The 14,037-nt window shown below is 37.7% G+C and overlaps 2 protein-coding genes across 5 annotated transcripts in view; both read left to right on the top strand.

Annotated features, from left to right (window-relative positions):
* Positions 1 to 1,236: 1,236 nt before the first annotated feature.
* Positions 1,237 to 3,450, top strand: LOC109994940 (zymogen granule membrane protein 16-like). The gene is made up of 5 exons (XM_065948164.1): positions 1,237 to 1,357; positions 1,612 to 1,649; positions 1,760 to 1,815; positions 2,279 to 2,405; positions 2,671 to 3,450. Exons 3-5 carry the CDS (start codon positions 1,761 to 1,763, stop codon positions 2,993 to 2,995), a joined length of 507 nt encoding a protein of 168 aa, XP_065804236.1. The 5' UTR covers positions 1,237 to 1,357; positions 1,612 to 1,649; position 1,760; the 3' UTR covers positions 2,996 to 3,450.
* A 5,821-nt stretch (positions 3,451 to 9,271) lies between these two features.
* Positions 9,272 to 14,037, top strand: part of samd12 (sterile alpha motif domain containing 12) — a 161,268-nt gene continuing 156,502 nt past the window's right edge. The window contains exon 1 of one of the 4 annotated variants that reach the window (XM_065948337.1): positions 9,272 to 9,654. In XM_065948337.1, the coding sequence (XP_065804409.1) occupies positions 9,642 to 9,654 (13 nt within the window). In that variant the 5' untranslated portion in view covers positions 9,272 to 9,641. Of the gene's footprint in view, positions 9,655 to 9,800; positions 10,381 to 14,037 lie in introns of those variants that run through there. The other 3 variants (XM_065948336.1, XM_065948338.1, XM_020648461.3) reach the window with 3 other exon arrangements.

The following is a 14,037-nucleotide window of genomic DNA, read 5'->3' as shown; positions in this document are numbered from 1 at the left end:
TCTTATGTACAGGTACAACATTAAATATCAACAATAAACATAATAAGAAAAGACTAATATTTACATGACTAAATATGAAACAGTGCAAAAGATGCTGAAGTAACATGATAATAAATAAAATGCAGTTATGTGACAGATGGGTCAATTAAGATGTCAATTACAGTAATTACATAAATAAGTGTACGTATATTGATCATTTAAATTAAATAATATATATATACATCTCTATCCCCTCTCTTCAAACAATGGCTCTGCAAGCTTGCCAAGATACAAATATTTGGGGGAAGTGGGAATTTTCTTTTTGTTAAGTTTCCTTTTATCAAAAACAATTCAGATGTTTGCTTTTCACAAGGTGTCTATATCTTTTTTATCTTTGGCCCCAAAACAAAATGTAAAAAAATGTTGAATAGCCAAACATGCCTACAGGATAGAAATGTTGAACATTCATGTTAAGATAACAGCTAACACAAGTCACCGCTACCAGCTAATAGCACTGTTAGCTAGGAAGGATGAAAGTAATTAAGGATAATATAGAAGAGGCCTAAATTCATACCAAACATTGAGGAGTTCAAGCTAACGTTATGTACACTATGTAGCCAAATGTATGTGCAGTATTTAGCCTATGAGCTGGTTCAGCTGTGGCTCAGTTGGTAGAGTCGGTCGTCTCTCAACTAAAACATCGGGGGTTCGATCCCCGGCTCCTGCAGCAACATGTCTGATGTGTCCTTGGACAAGACACTCAACCCTGAATTGCTCCCTCTTTTTTCTTCTTTTTAGTTGTAGTTTTCCTGTGTTTTATATTATACCATGGTTACTTTAAATTGATTTGAATATCCTAATGGATGATGCATTTCCATAAACCTTTTTTGATGAAGATATTGCACAATTGTTTCTATTTTTTCACCTTTCCCTCTTTCTTAAAAACACATGTATTATTCAGGTTTGAGTCTTTGTTTCTATCAAAAGTTTAAGACTTCAGATCAGATTGAAGGAATGTTTTTAGCTCAAAAAAAAAAAAAAATAAAGAATTCTATTTCCTGCTGTTAAACTATTCCAAGAGTTATTTCGAGGACTTTCCTTACGGTAACTCTTTCTGTTTACTGATAATGGCACACCTTTTATGCTTATTGAAACACACGTGACATAACAGGAAAAGCACCACAGGTACAATATTTCCTGAACCCAGCTCCACCAGCAGGTATTGTGCGTCTGTGAAGGATGAAAAGAAAATGTGCTCAGGAATGCGTTGTCAGTGTATAAATACTGATCCTCCACAATCACAGTGCAAGCACAGATTCAAGCTGCAAGTGGAAACTGAAGCCTGGAGAACATCAGCCATCACTTTGATACCTGATCTGTAAGTATTCATCCCAACATTTAAACTCACATTTCTAACCTCAGAATTTGTAATAGGTTGTCATTTACAGTTTATAATACATTACGATAACAATAGAATGTTTTAAGCATTTATAATAAAGATTAATGAACACTATATTTTTGTTATTACTGTTAATATTCATACAGCATGACACAGTAATACAATGCATCTGCTATCACAATTATATAAATGTAAAGAATATGAAAAATACAAATATTTCTCATCTTTTACAGGTGTCTGTTGGTTACCGTGCAACAACCAAAACAGCCAGGTAAGCTTCATGCTCTTTATGTCTCCTTGGGTCACACTGTCTGCTGGAATAACAAAACAAAATCAAAAGTAAAAGCAATAATTTTGCCCCTTTATGATCTTGTTTCACAGAATGCATTATTACGTTGTCCTCTTCGCTCTGCTCTCAGCCTGCGTGTTGGCCGATGGTGAGTACGATTTGAGAGACTAAAGTGTGTGTTGAAGCTGGAGGATCTTTTCATATATAATTTGTCGGGAAATTTACAAAAATTTGACACATTTTTGGGGGGAATTTTGTTGGAAATAGAGATGCATATCATATGTGCAGCTTAAGTTTAAAATGTCACACAGGCGAAGGCATACTTTACTGAGTGAGCACTTTTTGAGATTTTAACGGAGCACTTTTGATAACAATGTACTGATAAGAACACATATTGTTGAGGCACTGGTGCTCTCTATCTCCCTGGTTTCTGACTCTATCCACCGTCCTCCAGTCTCTACAATAAAGGCATAAAAAGCAAAAAAATAAAAAATCTTTAACACTTTATAAATAAATATTGTCTAAGAAACTTTGGTAAAGAAAAGGACGGACACTTAAACACAAAAGTGTACAACGTCTCAATGTTGAAATGTTGTGTTTTGTATTTGCAGTCCAGCCTCAGTACTACTCCATCTCCCCGGCCGTGGGCTCAGCAAGTGGCACAGAGTACAGCTTGACGGGACATGGAAGGATCACAGCTCTCAGAGTGTGGGACCAGAACGGCAACTACATCCGAGGGTAAATATAAAAATAGATTTTTTTATATGGGATGAGTCTTTAATCACTTGTATGTTAGACAAACTTTAATCAAACCCTGCTTCCTCAAATGTTCAGTTACAACTAATCTGAAGAAGAAAATAATGGATTTCAATTTGTATTAACAACATGAGGATGATGTGGTTAATCAATATTACTGGGAAGTTGCATACATACAGTATATATATTTTTTTGTTGTTGATTAGTTTCATTCTAATTTCTCACTTTGGCTTCATCCCCTCTTTAGCTTCCAGTTCCGTTACGGCTACATCTGGTCCAAGATTGTCGGTTTCAAAAGCGGGGATGTCCAGGAGATGGAGCTGTTTGAGGATGAAGCCATCGTCCAGATCTCTGGAAAGCATAGCCACTACGTTCAGTCTGTGGTGTTCGTGACCAACAAGGGCCGCTCGCTGATCGCGGGTCAGCCCTCGGGGAGATCCTTCAACATGTATCCCGAGAACAGCATGGCTGAGCTGCGCTTCCTCAGCGGGCGCTACCACGGAGGCATCACATCCATGGGAGCTCACTGGGCCGTCGTTTATGAGCCCTATAACAGCACAGCTGTGGTCTGAGGAGGATGGCAAAGGTTTCACCTGTTGCCGTGCAATTACATGAAATCATTTTAATAATGTTCTGTGGTGTATTTTGACCGAACATAATAATTGCTTTAAACATTTGTTTCTTTGTTAAACTATTGTTCTTTGTTCAAAGCTCCAAAGTATGAGTAAAACAAACACATCAGAGTACTCAACGTTTTTCAAACTTATGCAAACTTAAGCCTACTTATTTAAAAACAAAAAAACAACAAGTGAAGTAACAGAGGGCATTAAGGTGTTATTTATACTGTATTAGAACCTGAACTGACCCTAGATCAGTGCACGATATTGATTATCATGTGAAAGATTTAACCTCGTTTTTTTTCCTTTCATTTAAGTTTATATTTTTTCAGATCCATTTCCTGTACTTCTTCTAAACATGTAGCAGCTAAGCTGTTGAATAAAAATGCATTTTTAGCACTTTAAACTGCTCAAGTTGTCAGTGTGTTTAATAAAACTTGTAATGGCCTATATCTGAATCAGAATCAGATTTATTGGCCAGGTATGCTTACACACACACACAAGGAATTTAACTTTGGTGAACTGTGCTCTCTTATGTACAGGTACAACATTAAATATCAACAATAAACATAATAAGAAAAGACTAATATTTATATGACTAAATATGAAACAGTGCAAAAGATGCTGAAGTAACATGATAAGTAAAATGCAGTTATGTGACAGATGGGTCAATTAAGATGTCAATTACAGTAATTACAAAAATAAGTGTGCGTATATTGATCATTTAAATTAAATAATATCTATATACATATATGTATATTCACAGTGACGGTTGGTTTAGAGTCATTTCACCGCGACAGGTCTGACACTCTGTGACTGTTTAGCGTTCATCAGAGTGACAGCCTTTTTTACTTATATTCCTATTTGCTGATATATGAATATAATATATAGGCCTACATACAGTATATGATTACATTGAAGGTTCTTTCACCAGAACAGGAAACACCTAATGTAGAACCATGACATTTGACGATTAGACTTTGACTTTGATTGATCCTCCTTTCATTTCCATCAGGTGATTAGCTTAGCATGGCAAAGTAGGTGGAAGACTGAAACAGGTACAATGGCAACAAGTTGTAGTTTTGGGGAGATTTATGATTAGCATTCAAACAAACATTCAAACAAAAACTCCAGGAAGTCCAAACTTACAAACTGTCAAATCATTTATCTCCTCTCTCTAACATAATTGATTCATTTAGGACATTTTGCAATCGTCCGAATATTATAGATAAAGAGATAACTTCATTAATCACCTGGCGATGGATGACTAAATACAGTCTACAGATCACTCAGAGAGGACAGAAACTATTTATAATTATTATATTTTCATCTGGATCCACCTCTGAAGAATATCTTAGTCCTCTGCACGCACTGTTAGCCAACTATAAAACTCCACATATTCTCCCTGAAGTCCTTTACGTTGTTGTAAAAGGTAAAGTTACGTAAAAAGTGATTATTAAGTTTTCACTTTTCGGAAAGATAACATTAAATCCTGCAGCTGTTGAAGGAAGATACCACCGCAGTAATGGCGGCTGGTCAACTTCTTGTTTGTGGCCGGAACCGAAAAACTGGAAGTTAAACCCGCAAGATTGCAGAGTTTCCCACAAACCAGCCTTAAGAATTAGTTTATACAATTCTTCAATTCACTTAGCAGGCGATTTTATCCAAAGCGACGTACATCAGAGAGTAAGAACAACACAAGCAAGGATCTAGAAAAAAGGGAACAATGTCAGTAAGAGCAAACGATCAGCTTTGAGTCCGATTGGACACACAGGTGCTGACAGGAAGTGACCAGAGGCAAAGCACAACATTGAGGGCAGTTCTTGAGAGCTCTAATCAGTATAGAAACCATCTTATAAGTCGTCGTTATCAAACAAAAACAATCGCCTATATTTACTGAGCATTGATTGTTTTTATGGTTTCTCCTGAATACAGAAAAAAAACTATGCAACTGTGAAACATTTTAGTTTGACAAAGGAAAAAAATACACCTTCATGACAGTCATTTCAAACACCTGAATAAAAAGGATGAGAGCTCAGTGACGAGCCTGCACATGCATCCTGTTATTGTTAGAAGTTTTAAATTGTTGCTTTCGTTGCATATGACAATTTTAAAACATCACACAAGGGCAATCGATTGCAACAATGTAGGTTTAATTGTGTTGACTTCCTAAACTTTAGAAATATAACATCATAGCATCAAGTGTTCTTAACAGTACACTCAACACTTCTTATTGCCTTTTTGCCCCTTGTTTTGTTCATTCAGTGTGCCTGAATATGACTCATAACACTTTCTACTTCAAAGACTCATTGTGAAAAGCAGGAAGGTGAAGCGTTTTTCTGTTTATTGGAAGATCATTCAGAGAAACCCTTCAGACAGGCTGAACAGACGGAACAAGACGGAAAAATGACTACTAGGTTCATGCCAACAAACAGATATTTCCTCATACTGTTCGAAAAAGGGAAAAGCCACAATCAAATACCTAACATAACCTAACGTTCATTGTATTCAACAATGTGCTGCTTCAAACACCTGCTGCTATCCTGCAGACGCTACATAATGCAGTGGTTCCCCCTTGTGGTTAATTTCAATTTGAAGCGATGACATCATAACCATGAATTATCTTTGCTGTGTCTGAATGAAGTATTCATCTTTACGCAGATGATATTCTTCTATCTAGGGGTGCCGCCTGGAACTCCGGGCCCCATGAAAAGATATCACATTGGGCCCCTACCACGGCCCAAACTAACCCGGAAAATGACCATCACACAAATTACCCGTAAAAACTTTGAACAACTATGCTTTGTTTTACACCCTGAAACTGGAAGATAAATAATCACTGTAATATTTCCTCGTAGCTTAAAAATAATTTAAACTTTGTAATATTTGCACCTTTCAGACATTTGAAACATTTCCAACAGCATTATTTTACTTATTAACTTGCTATAGTTAATGTTCTAAAGGCTTTTATTGTCTAAAGTGATCTTATTGGTTAGCTTATTGAATTAAAAATTCTATTGGCATTAATGATAAAATGTAAACATACAATAAATCTGAATTAGATTCTACCATGACTTTAAAATGAGGCTATTATAGTTCTCCTCTGTTCTGACTTCACTTTAATTCTTCTTACACTGCATTGTCATTTGTCTCACCTGACGTTCAAAATATTGTTTTTTGGGCAAAAGTAGCGGACTCAGTTTTGTGCTGAGATGCTAAATATCGCTCCAAAGTCGACTCTTTATTACCGCGATGTAATATTTTTACAAAATAGGGTCATATGAAGTCGTATCTATGAAGGGGATTCATGTGAATTTATGCATAAAACACAAACTGAACAAAACGATATTCTTGGCTTTATCTGGTTTACTATGCAGCCTGCCACATCTCTTACTCCTGACTCGACTGACTGCTGACAGATCAAGTCAGTCGAGAGGGTCAAGAGGTGCGGGGCGGACTAAACCATTCTACGCATTCACTCCACATTTTTTCCAGAAAGGAATTCTGAATGTTTGTTCATTTATTCAGACAATTTTAGTTATCTTATTGCGGTTATAACTTCGAGAAAAAAAGCTAAATAAGAAATATATTTTTATTTCAGGCCCATGAAGGGCCCCCCTCTCCACTGGGGCCCTGGGTAGTCAGTCCCACTTTCCCTCCCCACTACGACGCCCCTGCTTCTATCCTCAGTACATCTCTAAAAGTAAGTTCACTTAACAACCCTCATAGAGGAATAAATGTTGGGTTTTCAGATACCACATTTAGTGTGTTTAATAACGCTGTATGCTCACAGTGTTCCTCCTTTAACCAGTGACTTGGGATGACAAGATGGAACTACTTTATTGGCATAACGAAAACGATTTACAGTCTTTACTGTAACTGTCCCTTTGAGGAGCTGACAGTATGCACATTGAGACACAGGTATAATACAGATAAGCTTGTGTTTAAGCAGTGGAGAGATTACAGTTTGGATTGATGTGAGGAATCTCACGTTGGCAGACAAGCTTTACAAGCTTTACATTCTGCCCTGTGGACACAAACAGAGCAGCATTGGTTTCACTTTAACTCAGTGACAAGTGAGTAGCTTGTTAAACATGGTTTCACCCTCTGCTGCAAAAATGATTTTGGAGACATGCTGAAGCTTCAGTGTTTATTCTACTCTGTTGAAGTTTCAGTGTTTAGCCAGCTCTGCATCAGTCTAGAAAACCTTTCTGCCTTCTAACCTCTCTCCATTTCCTCAAGAGAATCTCCAACATCCTAGATTTACAACATCTCTGGTGGTGGAGTGTATTAGAAAAAATGCTGAGGTTGTTTAGGTCAGGTAGAATCAGTTTTCGCTTGCCCGCTTTCATGCAGCAGCACCTGTTGGTTTGCTGTTTGCCTGCCATGTGAGGGTGCCACCGACTTCTCTGGTCATCAAATGTTGGAGAATAAGAAGCTATACACTGTGCTAATGCTAACAGAATAGACAGGAATGATGGTGCTGCAGACCAAACAGCTACAGTCATAGTAATAAACCCTGATTTGTACATCTTAATTTGCACATTTCACCGGAAAAAAATATGAAACAAAAAAAAAACTGGAATCAACTGAATTAAAATAGTTATATTTAACAAGATGTCTAAAAACCCATTACTCATCTGATTATTAAGGTTCACATAACAAGCTGTTAGAGATGAAGAAAGACTTGCGGGAGGAAGATTATATTCAAGCTGATCAAACCAATAATTATAAACAGAGGGAGAAGAACTTAGATTTACTGAAAGGTCAACATAAAGATTCCTGGATCCCCCCCCCCATGTTTTCAAAGCTCTTGGTACAGTCCTTGGTTTGGGCCTCTGGATAAAACCAAGCTCCACCCTCACCCTCACATGTTTTGTCAAACCAGGAAGAACCCAGCAGCCATGCAGGTTACCCAAACGCAGAGACATGGTTGATAACATTAGGTTTATCAAAATAGCATTATGACCAAATGTTAAATGTGTGTGCTGTGTTTAGACAAGAATGCATTGTTAAAGATCCTTAAAACACTTATTGAAAACAAGGAAAACTGAGTGTTTTAAGTTCCTGTATCTGAAAGTTACTGATCCTAGTGATGTATGTGGATGAGTTTAAGGTCTAATACTTGAATTAGGCTGTGGACACTTCTGAGAAAGTTGGGGGAGTATTTTTAGATCGATTACCTTTAGCTTGAATAAATATGACTGATTATGGATGAATTCAATTTGCTTGTGCCTCCCTGCTTATTGCACAACAAACGATGCGGGATTGGTCTGAAATTGGGCCCAGCTTTAAAAGTAAATGTGTACAGGGTATCCCCAATTTAAGGCTGTGCTGCAGGATTACACTGGGTCCTGACTTGGTTACCATTGTATATGAGATTATCTTTGCAGTGCCTGAATGAAGTATTCATCTTTACGCAGATGATATTCTTCTATTTACCATGGCTGCCCCTGTCTAATGAACCAATGTGGAAAGATATATCTGCAAAAATAACCTTATCAAGGTTCTGTCTGCTCTAAGATGTCAAAATTAAATTTGCACATATTAAATAAATCATGTTAAACATAACTGGGAATTGTATACTAACAGTGTGTAGGTATACTGTGGTGAGTATATGGCCTTTTTCTTCATTTCTCTGTAATGTGAAGCAACAAAATGTTGAAGCTGTTTTTCTTTCAGTTTTTGGACTATGAGATGCCTCCTCTGATTATACTCTAGTCAGTGTTTCATTTTGCCCTCAGGTTTATTCCTTGTCATAATAACCCTCACAAATGCATTATGTAGGATGGACTTCCCATTTGGAGAGTCACTATAATAGCTATTGGCACTTGTTTATTTACAACCCCCTTATTGGAAAATTGCCCTCCTCCATCTCATCTTTGCTGCTGTGGCACCACAGCCCATAATAAACACGCTCCAGTGATTGGTTAATGCTCCGGAGAGCCAGAACTGATTCAGGAAGAAAAAAAAAAAAGCGCCCTTACTGTGAGTGCATCACAGGGATTAGTCTGCAATGTCAAATAAAAATCTCAATAAAATCTGTATTTATTTGTTGTTGTTTTTTTTTGTTTTTTTTCCAAATTTCAACCACCTAGGCTTTATTTTTTAAATTTACCTAGAATATAATCTAAATGTTGCAGGGGTGCTTCAGGTTGTTCCCTGGAAGAATGCTACTTGATGCAAGATCTATCACAACTGACTGTGTGTGTGTGTGTGTGTGTGTGTGTGTGTGTGTGTGTGTGTGTGTGTGTGTGTGTGTGTGTGTGTGTGTGTGTGTGTGTGTGTGTGTGTGTGTGTGTGTGTGTGTGTGTGTGTGTGATCTGAAACCTCTGTGCAGGGTGCTTTAGACTGCCCTTTCTGCAAAACTCATACAAAAACTTGCCTTTTTTTGTTCCAGAAAACGCTGAGCACTACACTTCCCAGGATCCTTTGAGGCCAGGCAGCAGCTGTGCGCTCCGGCTTGCCCGCAGCAAAGTGATGATAACACGCCAAACAAGGTACAATGAGAGCGCGTTGAGGTTTTTTTTTAATTTTTTTTTATAACACATTTCAGCTGCTTCTTTTCTCCGAGTGATGCCCAAATCTGCGGAGTAGCACGATGGCTGTCGAAGGTAAGACACTTAATTTACCTGTATGCTTCGGCATTTCCGTTTATGTCTCATGGTATATAGGTGAAAGAGATTATGTGGTGACATGATGTAAGGTGTTTTTGGTTGTTCCACGGCTCAACCCAGACACAGCCGGGTCAGCTGAGAAAGCCCAGCGATTGGGTGATGTTGCAGCCTCTGCTCTCTCTCCGCATTACGTGCACTTATCCTGGTCATCTCCTGTTATGACAATTGAAATGACACCCCGCTGTGTGTGTTCGTAGCCTACATGCTCATAAACCATAAAGACTCGCGCTAACGTGGTCGTGAGCTCTGCGCTTGGAGACCGAGACTGGTTAACAGGTCTGCGACTTCTTTTGCATAATCATCCCCTGATGTGCCGCGCACTTTGTCTTCTCTGGAGGATAGATTATAATCTTTACTATTTTCTGTTCATTTAATTTAGTATTTTTGTGGAGATATTTCGCCTGATTCTTTTTGTTCTGTGGCGCAACAGTGCGCGCTGTGTGTGTGTTTGTGTGAGCTCATCCTGTTCCACAAGATAAGTCAGGGTTTTAGGCTGCTCATCTGGCAGCAGGTGGTGTGACATGTGGACCGGGTAAAGTCTCACCCAGTGCTTGTCAATAAAACATTCAGTGAAGTCGCTCCCTCCGGCAGTGTGACTCGGGATGCTCGGCCAGTCTCCTCACCTTATCGGAGGCATCTTGTGGATCCAGAATCCAATGAGAGGTATGTTAAAAGGGGAGGGGGAGGAGGAGGGGTATTCACATCATGCATGCTATGTGACCAGCTTTCTCTCTCCCCATAAGGCTGTTTCACTTCAGCCCAGTTCATTGTGGGTTTGTTCATTCAGGTATGACTGGTATGAGGCTGTGGCACTCCTGCATACCTGACCTACCTTAGATCAGGTTGTTTATCTCTGACAGCCTTTTACAGGACAGTTCATGTTTAGGTCTTGCTGCTTGACACCTCCTGATTCTCTCCTGGATTTTTATAAAAGTGGACTTTGATTGTAGAGGATATCATGTTGTGTTTGCATGTCGATATATTTATGTTCTGGCATTGATGGCAAAGATCAGAAGGAGCTGCATGCAGAGCAATTTTTGTTGTTCTGCAGCATTACTGCATATTTTCCCATGTTAAGGACCCAAAAATAGACTCATGTGGAAATGCAATCTCAAAATTCCTTCCTTTCAGTCAGGTTTCTGTGCAGGATTTGTGCTCTGAATATGGACACAACAGCTGAGGCTTAGACACTTTAAATGCAGCACTCATTCTCCTCTCACCAGGCTATAAATCACAGTAAAGAAAGATAAGAAAAATTGAAAGTCTTGTAAGCTTCCCCGGGGCTCTCAAGTCCTCACTTTTACAAAACAGCTCTTTCTTTGCCTTTTTTCAAGCTCAAGAAATGTTTTGGTACAAGTCGTCCTCTCCATGCTTTTCATGTTGTAGCGTCTTTACACGGCTGTTAGCCGACCTACAGGTGTAAGGATGTAAAGCCAGCTGTTTTAAAGCTTTAACCTCAAATGATAGACAATGAGCTCATAGCAGCAGCTGTATTATAACTGCAAGACTCCCAGGCGGTCATTTTGAAGGCGAATATTGAAGCTGCCTGCAGACACACACTTTGTTCCAGAGCTGGATGTTTTTTTTTTCCAGTTATCCAGTTTGATTCTTCTCATTGTTTTTATTTTATTTTGTGCATGAATAAAAAGAGAAGGTACATTTTTCAAAAGTGTGTCTTGGCTAGATATGTTTCCCAAATGAAATGTTTTTCACTCGCTTCACAATTATTAAGTCTGACATGTTGACACTTTATCATTTTTAATTATACGTTTGTTAGCTCCATGTTCACATCATACAGAATTGTTATCTCTCACATCCGTAACTGTAACAAATCCAGAGGTAGTGTGATACACATGTACTATTTTACTTTTTATTTTATTTTGAATAGAGTCCGACTGATTTATCGGCCAGCCGATAATATCTGGCGATATTAGCATGTCAAGTAAATATCGGTATCTGCTAATTTTTTTAACACATATGCGCTGATATTCGAAGATTTTTTCACCAGTCAAATATAATTTCATTTGAGTTTCATTATATTACACTAGCAGTTCTCTTTCTGGCTATCACCAACAGAGTTACTCTCCAGAGTGTCGAGCGATGAAGCACGTACATGTACAGTTACTTTCCAGTTGAGTGAACATCTTGTCTTCATTATATATCTTTTCCACAAGAGTTGGATAACTACATTTGAGAGATCAATACAATAAATGTCTCTATAGATCTAACATAGAACTAAAGATATCAGCCAATATATCGGTATCGGCCCAAAAAATCCCATATCGGTCAGGCACTAATTTGTAATATTTGTTGTTTTATTTGTGAGGATAGAGACCATTAATGAACATCAGTATTTAAAAAAAACAGGCAGGTAACAATGCCAGAGTTTCCATTTAAAGTCCCCAGGAAGGTAACATAAAAAAATCTACATTGATAATTTAATGGTACAAGTATAAAGTACATGAATAGAAGGAAAAGAAAGTAAGCAAGATTTCCGGTTAAAAATGATGAAGTTTCTTTACATGATACAATTCTTTGAAAGATTAAACTCTTATTCTGCAAAAGAAACACCGCATTGATATATAACTTGAGTCGAGCAGCTTTAAGACTCAGTGCACTCACTCGTGATTCACTGACTTGTGTCATTGAGAGACATGAGTTATGAGTCACATCCTCGTCCACTGAAGCTGCTGTAACTAATGTGTCTGCCAGGATTAAAGAGAAAACTACAACAACTAAAAAGAAACTGCTTTTCGAAAAACATTCAAGGTCAGATCAGATTTTGCTGAAGCTGCCAAAACATGCGGTGGAGCTCGATACTGCGACTGAAACACAATCTACTTTAGAATACATTCTCTTTGAAGACTGTAAAGGATGGTGCTCTGACTCAGAGAGAAAAGCATTCAGATGGGATTCAGCTGTGACAAAGTAACTCAGTTCATTCAGATTAACTGAAGTTTAAGTTTGAGCATCTTTGCCTCAACTTGAGTGCGTGATTTTTCTGACTTCTACACCTCTGAACTTAAGCCAATGTCGATGTGCAAAAAACTGCAATTCCTCCAATATCTACTTAAGAGGCTGACCCCAAAAACTTCAAAATGTCTGCTTTCACAGCAGAAATAAACATGTTTACATCCTTTAGTAAATGGAAATGTCTCATCATACCTAATGTCTCTGAACAAGCTCGGTGTAAGATTGAAGTTTTAACTTGTGTCTACATTGGAACTATCTCAGCTGCTGCAACACCTCAATAGTTAATAGTTCATAAACTCTGTCTTAAATTAGAATTTACATTCAAATTAGACCACATTTTAATGTACACAGTGATGGATTAATCCAGTGCTGAACTTTTACTGAAGTAGGATTCTAAATACAATTCTTATTACATGATGATAAGAAAAGTATGAATAATTACCACACGTTTACATTTCTATTCATTGAAGTTAAATCACATATTTTACACAGCCTCTCTAATGCAAGAAAATTACATTATTATCGGATAGAGGTGCACAGATCCACTTTTTTTCAGTTCCAAACTGATTCCGGTACATATGTACGGATACTGATTCCGATATTTTTTTTAAATCATAATAAATATTGCAATTAATTTAGTTGGTATTGTGAGTGAGGCTACCAACCCGACATTACATTTCTTATTCAAAGAGAGAAACAATTTAATAGAATTGATAGAAATTAGAATTATTACAAATAAATTGATCTGAACTATTTGCTGGCTTCACGTACAAACAGGAAGCAGCAACAACTGTCAGGTTTTCAAAATAAGGTATTTTAAACAGAAGTGCAGGAATTGTACTTTTGATCATGTAGAAGGAGCTGTTCCATCTTGTCTGAACATCTCGATGATGATTTGTGAGAAGTTCAGTCTGAATGTCTTTAAAGCGAGATCTTTCTTGATCGATGATGTGGATTGTTGCCATCTGTCCGATATCCGATATGTAAATTAATCAATATTGGACCCGATACTGATATTAGGTTATTGAATGACTGTTTTGTAGAAAAAAAGAGCAGTATTTTTATATTTAAGTATTTCATATTCAAATTCTTTGGCGTGTACATATAGAAGAAATCATAAGCTTTTGTGAGATATATGAAATCAACTTTTGAAATGCTGCCTCATTGTGTTGTCATCTAACCTTTTCAAGTATCATCCTTTGTTATATTGTTTCTCTCCTCCCTCCTGGATGATACCCACTAATTGCTTTGCGTTATGCGTATTATATCACCATTTTAAAAGTGCCATTGTAAGCGGGAAAAAGTCCTGAATTTAATTAAACTGCTTTTGTTTATTTTCCCCACAGC

The sequence above is a fragment of the Labrus bergylta genome, chromosome 19, assembly GCF_963930695.1.
Source record: "Labrus bergylta chromosome 19, fLabBer1.1, whole genome shotgun sequence".
NCBI lineage: Eukaryota > Metazoa > Chordata > Actinopteri > Labriformes > Labridae > Labrus > Labrus bergylta.
This window is presented reverse-complemented; position numbering and strand designations above follow the sequence as displayed.